Source organism: Prinia subflava, chromosome 3, assembly GCF_021018805.1.
Source record: "Prinia subflava isolate CZ2003 ecotype Zambia chromosome 3, Cam_Psub_1.2, whole genome shotgun sequence".
NCBI classification, from domain to species: domain Eukaryota; kingdom Metazoa; phylum Chordata; class Aves; order Passeriformes; family Cisticolidae; genus Prinia; species Prinia subflava.
Window position 1 is genome coordinate 75398111 of NC_086249.1, and position 19513 is coordinate 75417623.

General features: G+C 41.8%; 2 protein-coding genes across 3 annotated transcripts in view; one reads left to right on the forward strand and one right to left on the reverse strand.

Moving 5' to 3' along the window:
- Window positions 1-19513, reverse strand: part of GABRA5 (gamma-aminobutyric acid type A receptor subunit alpha5) — a 53831-nt gene that overhangs the window by 33208 nt on the left and 1110 nt on the right. For both annotated transcript variants that reach the window (XM_063392525.1, XM_063392523.1), the window contains exons 3-6: window positions 19032-19184; window positions 10977-11098; window positions 9118-9185; window positions 8786-9006 (exon numbers count right to left, since the gene is read on the reverse strand). In XM_063392525.1, coding sequence (XP_063248595.1) covers window positions 8786-9006; window positions 9118-9185; window positions 10977-11098; window positions 19032-19117 — 497 coding nt within the window. In that variant the 5' untranslated portion in view covers window positions 19118-19184. The remainder of the gene's footprint in view (window positions 1-8785; window positions 9007-9117; window positions 9186-10976; window positions 11099-19031; window positions 19185-19513) is intronic.
- The window catches only part of GABRB3 (gamma-aminobutyric acid type A receptor subunit beta3), a 192960-nt gene that overhangs the window by 27605 nt on the left and 145842 nt on the right, over window positions 1-19513 (forward strand). The gene's annotated exons all lie outside the window — the stretch shown is intronic.

Sequence of the window (19513 nt, forward strand, 5' to 3'; positions counted from 1 at the left end):
TTTGCTTTCATAATGCTCCAAATACACTGCTATCCAAGTGTTAATCAACCAACAAAATGCTATTGTGTACCTTAACTATCTGAAAAAAAAAGTCAGGTCTACATATTATTTAATCTATCACCCATAATTGTACATGAAAGCTTTATCAAAGCTTCATTATGTATAGCCTTTACTTTAAGAATAGAAAGTGATTACTGATGTTCTGTTTCAAGACACATAAGCAAATATCTAAGAAAAGCACAATTCAAGCAGCAAGACTTCATTTCAGAAAAGTCACCTTCAACCATTTCCACTGGGGAATTAAGCATGACAGTGCTTCCAAGAGACTGCTCCTTTTTAGCAAGAAGGAAAATAAGGAGGTGTTAAAATCAAGGATGCAGCGAGGAAATAAATTCAGATATTAGAGAGGCAGGCATTTGGAGTAAGTGTGCTTCAAGGTGAGGTAAGAAACCCTCAGTAGCAGTCCCTGAGACACGAGGCACCGTGTCCTGCAAGACCCTGTTTTAGGTCACTGCAGGGACCCCCCAGCTGTTCCCTCCTCAATGCAAGGAGCATCTGTTGCTACTTGGGTAAAGAGAGCTGGGACTGAGCATTCTTCTCCTACCCTGTAAGTGCAGAAATACTTTCCAATGTATTATCTGCCACAGACAGCTGCAAAACTTGCTTTTGCTTATCAGCTACTAACTTTAATATGAAAACAAATTAAAACAGACAGCTCTAGAATGAGAGGGGAGCAGAAAGGCAGAGTCACCAGTGGCCTTTGGGAGAACCTAATTTAAGATAAATGTTGAATAATAAGAGTTACAGATGAAGGGGACACTTTTGTTGGCACAAGATACTGTAGCCAAAGAGATACTAAGTTTTTCTGTCTATTTGCACTAATGCCCAAACCAGCTCCATCTTCTTAGTTATTTATTTCTGTGCACTACCCTTATCCCTACTTAAAGGGAGCCTTTAAATGCTGTGCTTTGACCCCACCTGTGCTGGCAACCAGTACCTGCTATGGGGCTCAGGTAAACCCAAGTGCTCTTCTCAGCATGACACCAGCCATTTTTGTTAATAAAAGGCAAAATATTTGCTTGAAATTCACCTTAAATCTACCACAAGCTATGTTCCCAACATCCCAAAAAAAGAGTTAAGTGGATCCAGCCTTCAGCCAGGCTATATCCTACTCCAGTGGGCTTGTTGGCTCCCTGAGAAGGGAGACTTCAGGGTTGAGTCAGACCCTTTTCAGAAGACAACTCCAGGAGAAGCTTCCCAGGGTACCTGCTCCAGCAGGACCTCAGCAGAATGATTTGAGCCCTTGTGGTATCTCTGGTATGCCCTCTGACACACATGGGGCCAGGAGAATAATGGAGTTAATGGTTTGGGTTGCTTTTTCAAACTGTGAACACATGGTTAGCTTTGTGAAATTATTCATTTGACCTTGACTGATGACACAACCATTCAGCCGTTCTCCCACTGTGATGTCTTGGGAACACTTCAACAACCAAACTTCTATTTCTTTCAAAAGGCTTTAAAGCAAGACTTGTTTCAGGCCCCAGCACAATAAGTGTCCAGGGAACTGGTATCTCCCTGTGTTCCTGAAGTAAACGTAATATGTCCCAGTATATGCATATATATTGGAGATATATATATACATATAAATATATGTATATACAAGCATATATATACATACAGAGACACACACATAAATAGATGTGAAGACCTTTCCTGGTTCTGAAGCACTTGCAATAGAGTCCTAACAAACCCTGTTGGTGGTTGTGGGTTACAGAACACCACACAGAAGGGATAGAATGTGGACAGATGCTCACCCATGGAAACACAATGGCTCTAAGAGCCACCCTGAAACCTGCCCCTGGCTGGGTGACTGTCAGCAGCCTGGCGCAGGAGGAGAGAAGTGATTAATCTTAGTAACTCAAACACTGCTCTGCTCATGAATTTCCATCACTTTCTTGAATAAAAGGCCAAAATACAGATTCAGGGCCTTGATCTGCATGTCCATGTGGGATATGGAGGCAGTTCAACACTGCTTCCTACTTATAACACTGATTTCTTTGGAATACACCAAATAAAGTGAACACAGAACAGAAAGTAAATCTAAGACTAGAGTGAGGTAGTCTACAGACCACCCCTCTTATCCATCTCAGGTCCATCTCCAATGTCACTCCTCATCATAATCTCCTGGCTTTTGTGTAACATTAATGCTCCGCACACCTCTGCAAAAAAAGGGAAGTAGTGACTGGGATGAGAGGATCTTTCACAGGGAAACATGCACATCTCTGTGTGTACGCACCTTATTGATACATGAAGAAGGTTGTTTAGCCATCCAAGCAGGATGTTATTATCTGCAGCTTTTTGCCATTCTGAAATGCTACATGCTTCTGATCATACAGACATGAAGGGCCAGGTAAAGGGTCAGACTGTGGGTTTTCACTGCTCCAGGAAAAGAGCCCTATGATTCCTCAGCTGTTTAACACCATAAATAGCCATTAAACAGGCCTCAATTCACCATCTGTTTGCTATTTATACCACCACCAGTGCTACCATCTGCTACAACACAACCACCTGTTTGTTACAGTTCAACCTCAGAGAAGGAAGGGCTGAATCTCCTAGAGACAGTTGTTTCCTGAGTTCCTCATAAGGTGCACTCTATTCCCTCCTCCATGCACCTAGACAAAAGTGGAGGACTGAGCTCAATTTATGTGTGTTCAGATGTGTTACACTTGTACAACCTTGGACGTTATGTGGCACGGAGAGGAGACTGTGTGAGTCCTCCACAAAACAGCTACAGGACCAGCTGCTGGCCAGAACATCCCGTAGCGTTAGTTTGCTGGCACACCACCCATTTCCAGGCTACACGAGTATGGAGGTGGGAAATACCAAAGGAAATAACTAAGTTGAGTCACTTAGTCGCTCATGTGACTAAACAAAGATATCAGTTACGCTGTACTCCTTTGTCTGCCACTATGAAAAAAACACAAGAACACCTAAAGTGTGAGTGGAGAGAAATAAGCCTCTTTTAACTTCACTACTAAAGCAAACATCTGAAATAATGTAGGCTTCTAACTCTGTAAGATGTTCTCTCTCCTGCAGTGGGAGCAAATCTGAGCCAAGAGGCTCACCTGTAGTCACCGACGTTACAGATGAACATAATTGGGTGAATCCCACCCACCCTGCCTGGTGCATTATACCACGGTGCATTTTAGATTACTCACTGGCAGTAGGAGGTCTTAGCACAAATATAATGTACTTCAGAGGATGGTATTTCTTATTAGGCAGAATAAGATATTAATTTCAGTCTAAGTGAAATGACCAGGGAGTCCACTGTAATGTTATCCTCCCCTAATAATAAAAAAAGACAGCAGAGCCATAACAATTCTTCAGCATCTACCAGGTACCTTCAAAGCTCCCAGATTCAGAAGATTGGGCAGAGACAGAGTCACCAAACCATCTGTGCTTTTCCTGGGTGTTTGGGCACCTGTCAGGGCACTGCTTCCTTCCAGATTCTGTTCAGTCACCCCATCCATGCATGCCAGCCCTGCTGTGTCATGCCTATAAAGCAGGTGGAATACAAAGGAATCTGGCAGAAATTGTACCAGCTAGCCCCAAAGGGAAGTTGGGTCTGCCTCGAAGCTCAGCACAGACCTGGAACTAAAGTTGTACCTTTTGTAGCTCCTCAAAGTCCAAGCAAGCATCCCCCTCATCCAATGACATGCTGGTTCTGGTTTGTGTTTTGTCTTTTAATCAATTCTGCCCTTGCTGTGTGAGTTCCCATCTCTGTGATGGAGATCTCTGCAGGGCTCTGCCCACTTTTATTACCAGCAGAATAGGCTATTGTCACACTATCTACATAGGGACTATATTTGGACAGGTCATAATTGCCTGTTTTGAATGTATTACACCACAGTCTCCTCTGATGTCTTTCTCTCCCCATGAGTAACTCCAGCCCTGGATTTTTTGAAACTACAAATCTTGGTTCCTTGAAGGACAACTTTTAGGAAATGGAACAGAGCGATGGGAACCAGGAGACTTGGTGTTATCCTCAGGGAAGGGCCCTTCACTTCACATATCCCTATTTTCTCTCACTCTGTCAAAATCTGAATTGATGAAAAACAGCAGAGAGTTCTTGCCACCATGCCAGTTTTTCATCACTCAGCCCAATGTAAAGAAATTACTTTTTTTTTTTCTTCCAGCTTCAGGCAGTGTGAAGCTTGAATACAAAAGAAAATGAAGTCTAACACAAGGAAAGGAAATGTGTATTTGTATGTCTTCACAGCTTCTAAATAGTTTTGTAATATTTATGCAATACCTAAAAAGCATTGACAGATGCCTTCCTGTAGATATAAATAAGGAATAAGAAAAAGCACATTCAGATTGAATAGAAACGTTCCCATCTAGACATCTGGCTGATGGAAAACTGAGGATTCATTTTAAATCACACATTTGCTGGTCACCTGTCACTCATGGGCACACTAGCAAATCTATTCTGGCAAAGTCAGACCTTGATAACCCCCACATTGTTCATAGAATAATCTTCCCTTAAAACAAACAAACAAACAAACAAACCCTGGCTTTCCCATTATAAGTCTTGAAAGCAGCACCATATCTTATGGTCAACTGGTTTTATGATCAACAGCTCTAGAGCATAGAATGGTTAGGTTGCTAGTCCAAGTCCTTCACGGAAGAGCAGAACTTGTGCTAACATCCACACAGGACATGTGTTCACTTGCACGTACAATTTTAACGTGAAGTGCTAATGTAAGAATCAGTATTTTCAGCCTAGGTAAGCCTGCATATGCAGCACAGCAGAGCAAGCAGCGTTGTTATGCTGCCATCAAGTGGACACACATCGCTGAATTGTAAAAATCTTTCTGGAGCAGTAAAGACAACAGTATCTCAGGGCTGTACTAAATTTTTTGGAGTTTTTTAAACACCATGCTGAAAAACGTCAGCATTCTCCAGCTGCTAAATTATTCATATGCAAATTATGGGTACAGATTTTATTGTAAACTCTCCCAGGTTCTCTGGCAACCTTCAGTCACCATCATAACACAGGAAGAATCTGTTTGTGCACTCCTCAGATATATTAGTATATCCTCAGATATACTACATCCTATTTAAAATCTCAAGTTATATCAGATGCATGGAAGCCCCAGTGGTAAAAAAAGGGATGTGGGGTCCTTTCCAATTGACAGTGAGAATGAGGCTTTAAGGAGTGTCCTTGTGATGGCACATGAAAGATTTTTCACTATCTACAAGCTGATGGAAAACCATTAAAAACTGTGTAAAAGCTGCTGGCGAAAAGTTAATTTATGTTCCAAAATTTTAGCTCTAGTGAGCATGCTCTACTTCATACAATTTTTGGCTTCTTCACAGCATTTTTTTTCTGGCATTCTACAGCAAAGTTTATCAAAGCTTCTGTCTTTACAGCCAATTCCCACTGAGCAAAAAAGAAAAAAAAAGCAGCTCACTGAAACATGATGTTTCTCTTCTTAGCCTGAAAGTGTTGCTTAAATCACTGTTCCAATTTTTCAGAATAAACAAACTCTCTACTTTTTACAGTATTTATTTCTCAGATAAAAGTAATGAAATATATTTTAATTTTTAAAAGGAAAGAATATAATTTTTACCTCCATCCACAAATCTATTTTCTATATACATTAGTGAATTATGAAGTATGTTTTCTAGTGCTTTTCATACCAGTGTTCTTACTTAAAAAAAAAAAAAAAATTCCAAGTGGAGCTGCAGACAATACTCCCCTCTAGGGGCAAAAGCAGAATTTGCAGCGTTCCATTCAGGAGCGCTTCATTTGTAAATCACATCAGTGAAATAAAACTAATAAGTCCTCCCAAGTGAAAGACGATCAGAATTATTAAGTCATTCCCCCCAGAGAACACTGCTGTCTGTGAAAGCTGTCTAGAGGACATGTTGTGTTCCTATACTCACACAGAAGGGCTCTAATACCACACATATACAGAAGCCCATTTATCAGATTTCCCTAGCAACACACATCCCATCAACTTCTGACCCAGCCAACCACATGCAATATGCGAGGTGTACATTTTCTTTGTAAGTAAACAAGTGTGTCATGGAAACGTAAGTCCTGACCCGTTCTAAAGCTTGAAGTTTGCTCAGCTGCTCATACCTGGTATATTTGGAAGTGAAATAGGATGGAAGGTCAGCATTGGCTTGGCTGCTTTCCTCCCCTTCATTCAGGCAGCCAGATGCAAGGTTGCAAAAGCAATTCAGGCATCTCTGTCAATGACAGAGGGTCCAATCCTCCCCACACAGAATACTCCTACGTACAGTCTGGGAAGCTCGCAATTCCTCCTTGGAAACGAGGAGAATGCAGAGCTAACAGAGGGTTGTCTACACATCCCCAGATCCTGAGAACTGAGTAAGCCTGATGGGAGCTACAGGAACTGGGGCTCAAGCCTCAGCTGAAAACTCAGTACTTCATAACACACTACCGCTGAGACAAGCAGCTCCCCCAGAAAAGCCCAGTGCTGTCTGTCTTCTCAAGGAAAGCCATCCTAGGTAACTCTGCTAGCTATTACCTTTGTCAGGACACTCAAGGAAGCTGAAGGGGCTGGCTGCTTGTCACAGTCACCTCTAAACAGGTTGGGATGGGATCCTCAAGCCACCCTGAGGCACAGAATGGCTCTGCTTCTAAAGGAGCATAGCTCCAAACATTTTACAAAAGCAGGCTCCTGACTCATGTTTAAGAAGGAGGGCATAGACAATTTAAAGTTATTACTTTTAATAGTGGAAAGCAAGCTGATTTAAAAGCTTTGCACTCTATTTCTTATCACATATACTCTGGTTAGTAGAAATTTTAACTTCCAGAGACAATATTTTACCAAAAATAAAGTCATGTTGCGTTTTTTTTAGGTTAAAAAAGTATTCTGTTTTTTCTGTAGTCTATCAATCAATGATCAATCCCAAAAAATCAGGGAAAAGGAGCTGACTGGGATGATGCGAAAGTCTGTGTCATGTTCATATTTTTCTCCAGCTGCATATGCTGAGCTTTTCCTCAGTAGGGTACCCGTGGCACCTGACAATACTGTGCCTTTTTCACCAGACAAACACCTTGACAGAGTAACTCAGATTCAGTGGTGAGCTCGCCTAGGTCTGACTCTGCTAGCTGGGGTGGCTTGGCTCCTCACCTCAGGAATCAGGGCTTCACTGCATTTGTTAAACACTGCAAAAACCAGTGCTTGCATGGAAATTGTGCAATCTGCCTCACAACGCAATGTTTTTTACACAAGTAATTTACACAAATAATTGGCAACTGCCACTGCTGCAGTCTTTGGAGTGATACTTATGTGGTCCACGCAGCAGTGGAGACTGGTTTTAAGGCTGGCATTACTAACTTTTTTTGTGATACTTCTCTGATAGCGATTTGGACTTTTGAGTGTGTCCATGCATCCTCACATTTTTTTGGTTTATTATTGCAGTGATCACTAATTTGGGGCTAGTAAGAACAGCAACATACATAGTAGAAGAGAAAATTAGGATGGTTTTTCCTTGTTTTAAACATGACTTCCATCATGTCCAGGTCTTTTTAGTGCTAATGTAACAACTGGGACAGTCTAAAGCTATAAGGACATACGTAAGGATAGCCTGTATCTCCTTTTCCTTCCAAGAAGGGATTTAAGACTAGGCTCAAAAAAATCAAACATGTCTCAAACACCTGAAATAAAACCTGGGAAGCTCCAGGTGCCTGTGTACAGAAGCATAATCTCAACAAGTCTTAACCACTAGGCCAATGAGCGAGGTTGGGACTCGCCCTCCCAGTGTGCAGGACTGCACAGTCCCACAGCAGGACACAGCACTCGCCTCCCCACACATGGCTGGGGTGTGCCTGCTGAAAACCCTGTCATCTCAGGGTCCTGAGCACTTTGCTGGGTCTCAGGCACCACTCTGGGCATGTTTATGGCAAGTTTAGAATAACCCTTTGTTGCTCAGTAGGTTTTTCCTTTTATCTCTTTTTCAAGTTGCCAATACAACTATGGTCTTGGAGAAAACCCTGTTGAAGACAGTAGTCTTAATTACTACAGGCTAATTACCTTTAATGAACTAATTGCTATACACTGATGTTGGATTTGTCCCGAAAAGAATTTCAGACACCTCAAATCATTAATATTATATCTTCTATCTACGTTACACAATGATGATTGTTGGCAGTATACTCAAATCAGAAGAGGAGTTTAACATCGAAGATCCGAGACACTCATTTGCTTCTCTGTAATATAACGTCCCAGCTTTGTTTGCAGGATTGTACTTGCTAAAGCAGCTTCACAATGCTGCTAGCTTATGTCATTTATCCCTATGATCATTTGCCTTTTAGCAATATTAGTTAAATTAATAAAAAAAAATATAACAAAAGCTCCAAGGGTTCAAGATGCACTGCCCCAGAACAAAGTCTCAGTTTTTGGTCTTGGATACTGTTCTCCTGCAGTCTGCACTACAGCTGCAAATACAAACAGTAAGACAGAACAGATAATCATAAAAAAGCTGAACTGAATCATCAAATCTGTTGAGAATATGCTTTCCATTTAATCAAAAGAAATAGTTAAGCACTAGCAGTATTCAGAAGCTACAAATTAACTTGTACTTGAAGGCTACAATTATATTTTCCATTTTCTTGATATTCACACAAATATGTGTGAAAGACTGGCTCCCTGTTTCTACTAGGAGTGGAGAAAGTGATGCTCTCCACAAACAATTAATTGTAGTTATCTGAGAATCAGCATCAGAACAAATCAATGCTGGCTATTACCTCATGGTATACAGCAGAGTGCCATCATCTTCCAGGCGCAGAAGTTTGTTTGGGGTTGTCATGTTGTGAGCAATAGACTTCTTGCCATTGTGGAAAAAGGTGTCTGGGGTCCAAATCTTGCTGGCGAGCAGGTTGTTAAGAGGGAGGCGTTGCATAGGTCCTTTGAATCGCAGCCTTTCATCTTTCCAGCTTTGTCGGAAGAAAACGTCAATGGTGTATTCCTGGCACAAAGAAACACTCGAGGTATTGCAGGATCTGAATAGAAATGATGGTTCCAAAAATGACTTTAGCAAAGTAAATACGACCGAGTTGACAGCCACATGCTAACTTACCATTTCTGTGTCTGACACAGGACCAAAACTGGTAACATAGATGTCTGTTTTCACCTGAGTTATTCTCTCTGTAATAAACATGGGTTCCGCATTAGTAATTGCTTTAAAATGCAAATACCTACTGGCAACGCTTTTTTCCTATTAATTCCTGAATCACTCAAAAATCCCCAAAAGACTGAAATTAGGAGCATCTTGAAGAGGCATTTCATCCTGGATCACATGCAGTTGTTGACCTTTGGGAGTCCAGGTCATTGCTCTTACAATCAGAAAGAAACTAGCCCTTCAAGGGTGCATTTTCTCTGACAAGCTTTGATCATAGAAACATAGAATGGTTTGGGTTGGAAGAGACTTTAAAGATCATCTAGTTTCAACCCCCTGCCATGGGAGGGACACCCTTGACTAGATCAGGTTGCTCAAAGCCCCATACAGCCTGGCCTTGATCACTTCCAGGGGTGGGGTATCCACAGCTTCTCTGGGAAACCTGTTCCAGTGCCTTGCCACCCTCAAGGTAAAGATTTTCTTCCTAATACCTAATCTAAATCTACCCTATTCCAGTTCAAAACCATTACCCCTCATCCTATCACTGCACTCCCTGATAAAGGGTCCTGCCCCATCTTTCCTCTAAGCACCACTGGCAATGGAAGGGTTCTATAAGGTCTCCCCAGAGCTTTCTCTTCTCCAGGCTGAGGAGCCCCAACTCTCTCATCCTGTCTTCACAGGAGAGGTACTCCAGCATGCTCATCATCTTGGTAGCCTCCTCTGAACTTTCTCCAACAGGTTCATGTCGTTTTTATGCTGGGATTCCAGAGTTGGACACCGTACTCACAAAAGCAGAAGGGAAGAATCTCCTCCCTCAAGTTGCTGGCTACTCTTCTTTTGATGCATCCCAGGATGCGATTGGCTTTCTGGGCTGTCAGTGCACATTGCCAGCACTTACACAACACCTACCACAGGATGAGATGAAGTGCATCTTGGAAGGACCTACTCCCCTCTGCTGGTTTGGGTGACCTGCCTGATTTCAGACAGCTATCAGAGATGTCCAAAGTTAGGTCAAATTATTTCTACCCTTAAGTCTCTAAGTCCTTCTGGCATCTTTTCAAATCCAGGTCTAATTTAATTTAAGGGCAGAAATTTCAGAAGTTCGTTATATAAGATAAAAAGCATCGAGCCCTATTTTCAAGCATCTCTGTGTAAAGTGAGAGGAGAAGGAGAGAAAGGGATGAAAGCAATGTGTTGGTCTCACAAGAGGAAGGGGTGGGGGTAGCCAGATTAAAAAAGGGCCAGGAAGAAACATAACAGATGGTTTACACATGGGTAGAAAATGAGAGAAATCTGGGGGAAAGAGAGCTGAAGGAGGGCTCAACAAGGTTAGGATGGCAACCACTATTCACATGCTAGGGTTTTAAAATAGCTGCTGTAGAGGTTATCAAAAAGACATATCAATACACATTTGCTGTACTTGTCTAAATATGGATGGTTTGGGGATCTGTTCTTAAAGAGATATGCATTACCAACATAATTTTATATAGGCTGACCACTAAGGGAATCTCGCAGCAACCTGCTAGCATAATCTCTTGCTCACCTTAGGAAGTACCAGAAAGAAAAACACAAACTGTATTCAATTACAGAAAAAAATGTATCACAGATGCTCTCCTAAGCCAACCTCAGATGACCTGAGCGACTGAAAGAACACGACTTTCACGTAATTTTTTTCTTGTGCCCTATTTGCTAGGAGACAAATCTGCTTTCTGGGCTCAGTTTAGTTAATCAAACACAAGTCCCTTGCCACGGCCAAGAGCAGGTCCCCACTTGAGAGGGCACCACGCAGACAACGGTCCCAAGCCACGGTGTCACCCTACCTCCCAGTCCTGGGCGCAGTCTGTTGTCGTAGCCGTCCAGCAGACCGTCCAAGATCCTGGTGAATATAGTGATGTTATCATTGGCCTCCTCTTTTACTGACGGTGTTGGCGTTTGTGAAAAGCTGTTTCATGCAAACAAAAGGAAACATGTCAAAAGCCAGGCCAGTTTCAAGGGAACTTTGTGATGGAGCCTCCAAGGCTCTGTCGGCTCCTGCTGCTCCTGAATAGCACAGGGAGCTGCAGCCATTTATTTCATCATTACTATAAACTCATAAATAGCTTTCCCTGGAGGAGGACACAATGAAGGACTCATGCCATGGAGGTAAAACCCTAAGGTCCAGGTTTAGGGGACACCTGAGCCCTCTGATCTTTGTCCATAACGCACAGGTATATCCCTGTCCCCTGCACTACCCCTTCCCCCATCACCTCCCCAGTGCTGGCATGGCTCCATCCATGGCAGGGAGCAAGTCAGCTCACAGCACTGGCAAAAAACTGTTACTGGCTTTCCCCAGGTTAGCTCTCCATTCCTTGGGAATTACATGACTAGCAGGGGAGCTGCACGAGAAGCACAGGTTTGCCTGGGGATGTACCTTCAAGTACGCCTGAAGGTGCTGTTGAAACATTAAATGCCAAACAGCTTCTAATTTTCAAAGTTTCTGTAATTTCTTGCCAGAACAAAGGATGAACTGGGACCTTATTTGAGGATAACAAACTCCCACTACATTCAAAAATCCTGCTGGGGTATCACTGGGGTATCTGAAAAACATACTGCTGTACAGAAAACACAGTTCTTCACTCCTCCTCTCTCTTTTGCATAAATTAGTTCTCCCTTGTAGTATGCAAATAACAGCAATGTGTAGTGGGCCTCATTCCATATCTTTTGGGCCAGATTTGTTTTTATTCCAAACTGTTTTTTATTTCATCATTTTATCCATGGCTCAGACCTAAGAAGCTGCTCACAGCACAACTAACAACTCGCATTTTTAAATCTGTTTGATTTTCATTCAAAGATGCTTAGGAGAATCCCCTGCTTATTAATGCCTTTGCTTACTTAAAGAATAGACATGGGAGATTATCCATAAGCATGCTTCACCTGCAGCAAGCAATGAGCATCTCTTAAGACAGCTCACACCAGGCGCTTATTCATGATTCAGCCTCTGCTGAGATCACCAGCAAACGCTCCAGCTGACAGGGCACACCGCCCCACCAGGAGCTGCACCCTGCCTCATGCACCCTGCCAGCAGGCAGGAACAGCTTACACTCAGCAACCTCAGCTTGAAGGGAGACAGTCATCCAGAGGAAAAAAAAATCAATCAATAAAAAAGAATCTATGTTTATTTATTACCAGTCTCCAGGGAAATAAATGAGTAAATAAATAGAGGAACTTGGAGTATCTCTCTGAACAGCCTTCCTTGCAGAATGCTTGTAACATATGTGTTTGCCTTACCTAAAGGAATAGGATGCACACAAAGAAAGACTAAGGGACCTCAGCCTGGTTTTACCTGCATAAGTTTTCCACAGTTAGACCTCCCTGACACCCCTGTAATGCATCTGGAAGTTTTAGTGATGCCAGACCTAGCTCAGAACAAGCTGCTCTCAGCCATGTATCCCCCCACAGACCCAGGGACCCCCAGCCCTGTGCTCGTTCCCTTTACAGTTTGTATGCTTCTGCTGAAAAAGGAAACGATGGCAAGGCCTCTCAGGACATGGGAGTAAGGTGGGGTCGAGGGAGCACAGGTGTGATTCCCTGAAACACTGGGGCCCATGAAAATGCCTGCTTGAGGAGGTTTCTTATGGCCAAAACATGCAGTTGGCACTGCTGCAACCCTCAGCAAGCTCCACACTGCAGAGCCGAGGGCCACCAAGGATCTCTCCTCGCTGCAGGGGGAGGCATAGCCACAAATCTTGTGTATTTTTCATCTCCACGGTCAAAAGACCAAATTAATTCTGTTTTCTACGCTGTGACCACAACCTCTAGTGAGCAACTGAGGCAGACAAGAAAGACAGTTAACCCAGCAGATGCAAAGTGATTACAGAAACATTGACATGTTTTCAGGCTGGACCATTCCAGAAAAAAGACTGTAGACTTTTTTTGTCAGTTGTAATTGAAGGGATGCCATTTAAAAGTGAATATTCACAAGTTTCAGCCTAACAAATGCAAACGGGAGACAGAACTTGAGACTTTCTTTAAAGGCAGTAACCACAACTAATGCTTTGATAAAATCCGAGTATAAAGCATGGAAATCCAGTACACCTAGAATGCTATTTTCAGCTTTCTCATCTATTTTATCTTTTCGTTTTCATAAGAAAGAGACATGCATCATGCTGTCTGCCTGCTACACGGCATCAACGTAGGAACCCATTTTCATTTTCCACTGCATCTGACAAAGAAGCAGAGATCAAACTTCATTTCATTCCTACAAGTTTCATGAGAAGCTGTGACTAGACAAGGGGAGAGCAATCTAAATTAGTGCCTCATTAAGTAAAAATGTGAGGTTAGCAGCCATCTATTCCCTCTGGCTCACTGACTGGGCCACTCAGTATGCATGTAGCTCAGGAAGAGCCCCAGCAAGAGCAGCCCCCCTCTTCTCTGACAATTAAGAGATATGGAGGAGACTTGCAGGGTCATTATGAAAGATCTTGGGAGAAAAGAACAGTAAAGGTAAAATGTAGGTGTTGCAATGGGAGATGAGAACAAGGGATATCAAATGTGGAGCTGGGATTATTGCAAAGATACAGTGCTGGGGGCATAGGACATAAAGCTTCACTAGTTTCTGTGCTCTTGAAAAAGCTTGTTATTTTTAGTGCTTATGGCTGAATTCAAAGCCAATTGAACTCTGAGGGAGGATTTCCACTGAACTATTTTTGTGGGGATGGGACAAAATATACTCAGTTCTCATAAATGCTCCTCTCAATCTAACAAGAGTAATTGATGCTACTTCCTTCTATCTCAGCTATGTATGTCTTTCACAGGAATAGTACACACACCCCATACACTGAAATAATTTTATCTCTTCACAACAAAAGATAATTAATAGAGCAAAAAGACGTAGAAACAACTATGGTGAAGACTAGCAAGAAGTCTGCACTTCTGCAAAAACTGCAATCCAATTTAGATTTGGCAGATCACTTCACCCGAAAAAGAAGGCATCTGATTCTGAATTTCAGTGAAATGACAGTATTATGTGAAGTCGCATTCATAGATGGATTGCTGTTTGCTCTTATGTAACTTCTTCTGTCTTAACAGAAAGTTAGTGTTTAATTTCTGTTATTGAGATTGCTGGTGAAACACATGTTTTTGAGTAAGGGCTGAGATTGTCGTGACATGTAAAAAGACATGGGAACTCTACTTGCAAAGTTACATGCATATATTAGACACTATACAGCTCAATGAAGAGAGAAAAATAGGTGCTACCTACCCTAAACTAATTACTTCCACCCAGCTAAGGATTAGGCTTTATCAACATATTAGTAGGTAAGCATATTATTGTCTCTCTGGAATGAAAATGTTTTTAAAGCAGAAATTTTCAGTTAGGGATAAAAATAAACCGAGAAAAGAATCTTAGGGAAATGCTAAAAAAATTCAGAGATAATTGCATTTAAAGCTCATTACTGAACATAAACTAAACCAACCAGGAATACTTTTCATCACATTTATTTAATATTGCAATTTCAGGATAACTGAAAAAATCAGAAGCCGCAGAAGGGGCCCATCAGTGTAAAATGTAATAACTCTCTAAAGATGCCCAGCTACCTCTTCTGATGACTCAATTATTTACCACTTTAAACATCATTGTCTTTTTTGCCATCTAGTCAAAATCATGGCAGGTACAACTCATAGCTTAGTTGTAATAAGAGGAAAATGTACAGTAGATATTTAATGATTTTTCCCAAAATTTCTTTAAAAAAATAGGTAAGAATTTCTGAAAATATAACTGAAGAGTATTTTATTACTGAAAGATATCTTTTACTCTCTCACTTTTAAGAGTAGTGTTTTCAATAATGTGCTGTAATAGGATTGCAACTACATCTGAACTTCAGACAAATTAACAGTTTGTGGAAGACAGTGGAAACGTAACACTAACTTTTGGATAAAGCCAGCTGGCCAGACATCAAAGGAAATAGATTTGCTTTTCTAAGTTAGCTTCTTGCCACCTCTTCCGTATGGATTCTTGAGATCTAAAAATGTTGATTTTGTGAGTTTGTGCACTGAAAACTCAATTCTTTCATATTAGATTAGAACTGAGGACTGACTAAAATGATGAAATTTTAAAACTATTTGCAGATTGTTTAAAAATAATTTAATTTCCCTTATTTAGAAAGAGCTGTGTTTTACTACCTTCAGGGAAGTAGCAATTTGTGAGCAGTGCAGTGAAAGCCTGTTTTTCACAGGGTGACATCTCACAGTCCTCCCCTCTGACATCCTAATGCCCCTTCCCATGTCCTGAACTGCTTGCAGGGTCATTAAACACTTCCCAGTACTCTCAGCTCCCCAGGTCACTGACCTGCAGCTTCACTGGGAGGCACTGCATGCCAGGGCTTCTCCTGCACCCAGCATGAGCTGGATGGCCTGCGGGACACTCCTGCTCTTTGGCCAGCTGGCAGGCCAGAGATGCTGAAGCCATTCAGCTGTTTGGCAGTGGGATTTACTGACAACTGTTTGCCTCCTGCAAGCAGTTCTAGATAGCAATTTTGTTTTCCAGTTATTAAAATTGTCTAATGGGTTCAAAAAGCTATCTGGAGATAGGGAGAATGAAAGGAAGACAGAATAAAAAAAATAAACAGACAAGCATGACTGCGTAAGGATACAATGAGTCTTACAAAATTAGTCTTCAAAAATATGAGGAAGAACTCTCTAGCATCAGAAGTACTTGGAAAGAGTTATCCTAGCAGAACTAACTGCTTAGGGCTGCAAAGACTAACTTGAAATAAAAGCCTGAAGGAGAGGTATGTTTTGCCTAAATAGCAGGATTATGGTCTTAGTGATAAGGGCTGTGAGCTGAAGAAAAAGTATGTGAAACTACAGACACACCACGGACCGAATTCTTCAGAGTGTACAGAGAAATGTTGGGTTGGCTACACATAATTGGGATCTTCTGTTCTCCGTGTTTCTGCTATTATAAATATTATTAGCAGATGGCAACTATACTGTGGGTACATGAACAATGTGCATCCCTGTTGGTTCTGGCTCTTGGACAGATTTCTGAAATGGCACATCCAAACCAGAAACACACCAGGACTGTGCATCACCAGTGTGACCCCATGGACGGTCTGGGACTGGAGGTGGTCAGCTTGGAGCCAGCCATGGGCTGCCTCATCTCCAGGAGGTCTGTGCAAGCAGCCACACATGGCACCAATCCCCACAGGGCTGCCACTACCTGGGCGCCCCAAGGGCCCACAAGCGATGTTTTATCTCACCTGAAAATACTATTCATGGTTTTATTTTCCTTTTAATCATTCTCTAGCTTTATTATTGATGTTTACTTTTGAGACAACTGTGAGCTACCTTGAAATGCTTAAGTGAAACACCTTAACTTGTTAGAGCATTTTACTACTCAAGGCTGAATTCAAGCAGGCTTGAAAAAGCTTTGACTTGTGCTGCACTGTTTCTGCTCAAGTAGATTCATAAAACTGTTAAACCAAAAACAAGAGGGGAGGGGACTTCAAAACCTCTTCTCAGTTCATCTGTATCTTTGAAATTTAATTCAGTGATTTTTCTTTAGATAGCTGCTACCAATTATGTCTACAGTCCTCCTCTACTGCCTACTAATGTGGATAATTCTCGGTAGTCATTACACATTTATGTTAAACATTAATCACAGTCTTTTGCTGAGATTTCTCAAGTAGCCTAGTAGATTGAGATACATAATTTCTGTTTATGTTACCAGGCATTGTGCATCAAAATCCCCCAAGGTGGCTTTGGCTATGTCAGCAAAAACCATATTTATGATTTAATATAAATATGCAATGACTATGGAGAACTGTAGAAAAATATCTGCCTTCATCTGTAATGTCCTACAGTATTTTGATTTTTAATTTGTGCTCCTTTGACCAATCACTTTTATCTAGCACATTGAAAAACTCACTGCAATATAACAGCACAGTAGAAACATGGGTGAAGCTAATAAAGAAGAACCTGCTAGCAACAGCAAGTGTTACCAGTATTAGATTCCTGCAGTTAATACAGCAGCCTACATGTTAATTGTACTGCTCCGTCCTGAAGAGTCAGTCCCAAAGCACTTAGCAAATTACACTCTGAAACTGCTTCTGCCTCTGAAGCAGAAGCGCTGGAGCATCCTCTGTCTTTTGAGCAGGGTCAAAATTCAGCCCTAAGGCAGTGTGTGAATGGTGCAGTGAATTGGAGCTGCTTATCTCTGCAGGCCTGGACTAAAATTCTAGATCAGAAATGGGGGGCGAAGGGGGGTGGGGGGAATTTACATTATGATCTCATTTTAGTGCACAGAAGCTTTTTGACTAACTTGCAGAAAACAAGTGTCTTAGTTTCCTCTAGTTCCTCTGGTTATCTGCCAGGTTACAGGTCACACTGATTTCTACCTGGGACTTGGATTCAGTATTTGCTTTGGAGTCAAAAGGGAGTTAAACTGCCTTGGTTTGGGGTTGTTTGGTTCTGGGGTTTTTTGCATCTTTGTCTATCAGTTCTTCTGTTAGAGGAGAAACACACTTAAAAGACCCACACACCAAGCAGGTCACACTCAACTACTGCAATGTGCTGGCTTCTGCAGGGATGACAAACAACCAAGAAGGACTTAAGGTTATATTCACCGAGATCTTCTCAATGTGGAAACACTTTGTCAAACTACAACAATGTAAAGACGAGTATAAAGCAAGTCCCATTCTATCTCAGCCCTCTTAAATTCTGTCACAAAATACAGGGAGACCTTAAACCACAGTGAAAGAAGAACCAGGTTTTTCCAAGGTGAATAAATGAGTATGCAACTGTTTGCATCCTTTGTAGAGTGCAGTCCTACAGCTGTTCATATAAACCTCTGAGGCTGCAGGCTTCCGCCTACCTGCACGGGACACGTGCTGGATACCAGGCTAAGCTTTGCTTACAGTAGAAGCAGCCACCACTCAAAGTTTGGTCTTTCTCCTAGTTCCAATCTGGTACAAATCCGTTTGCTTGAAATCAGAAACTGATTTGCATCTCCATTTTATATCTCCTTATAGAAAGGAATCGATGGGTGTGCTTGTGAATCAGCATGTTGGGAGGATTCATTTTTTTCTGGTGAAATCATAAATAATTGTTCTCCTCCACAAAGAAGAAGCAACCTACGTTTCCCAAGCACTTGCAAAATGCTTTTTCCAGATTCCATTATATAGCTCATATTCGGAAAGTTCTTAAGATCTCTGGGTATAAGAAAAACATATAAATAGAAGGTTTCTAACTTTATTTTTCATTTTCTGAGACCCACAGCCAGAGCATCTCTTTAAAACAGTTTTCAGAATATCACTGTCAGGAAAACATCCAAAGCAAAAATAAGGAAATGGGATTCCTTGCTATATGCTTCAGAGAAACATGATTTCTAATTATTCTAACAAGTTTCAAACTCAGACATCCTTCTAGGCAGCCACTATCTTAGGTCACTCAGGAGAAAAGCCTATACCACCTAGTAATATGCATCAAGCCTCACTGTTGCAGTTTTGGAGGTTTTTTTCACACTACTGTCTACAAGCAGCACCCACCAGGTGAGAGGGAATGTGCAAGATCCCGACATCACAGACACAGGGGCAGAGGGCACCACAGCCCTGGCTGTGCTAAACCCAGGTCAGAGCATTCAGCAGGTGTAGGCCTGGTGTGAGCTCCTTGTGCCCCACAAGCCTTTCCCTATGCCACCACAGCGGGCATAAACAACTGATACAAGAGAGCAAATCTGAACAGGAGAGCAAATCACTCCCTCCCCCCTGACACCACCACCTTGAGACAAAACGCAAAGCTCGCTTGTTTTGTTCAGCTACTCTGTACCACACAAAGCCAAGTTTTCTCATTTCCTTAAAAATGCCACAGAAGAAATTCAAATGCAACTGGCAACTCACCCGAAGTGGCTGGCTAAACTCATGGAAACGCAGAAGAGGAAGAAGTTTTTGATCATGATAAAGTCAGAGACCATCCCATTGTCCATTCCAGAGGAGAAGAGGAACGCAGGTGGTTGCTTTGGTGAAGGTGCAGCTGTTCACTTTGTTCTTACACTGCAACAATAGAAAAAATTAATAAATTATTACATGGGCAGAGAGCAGGATAGCAGAGTTCAGCTAAAACCGCATCTTTCGCTATCTGCGTTTTTCACAAACTTATCTAGGCTTATGTAAACATCAGCTGTTTATGTAAAATTGTGTATCTTCAAGGACATGTTTTACCTTCTGCTGTCAGCAAACTGCAAAACAGGAAAAATTCTTTGTGGCCCAGCTTTTCCTTATATTCATCTGTGGTATAAGTAACTAAAAAAACAGCCACCATTTTCCAAATGCCAATTTCAACCCTTTACCTATTTCAACAACTTCCACATGCCTGCAAACCC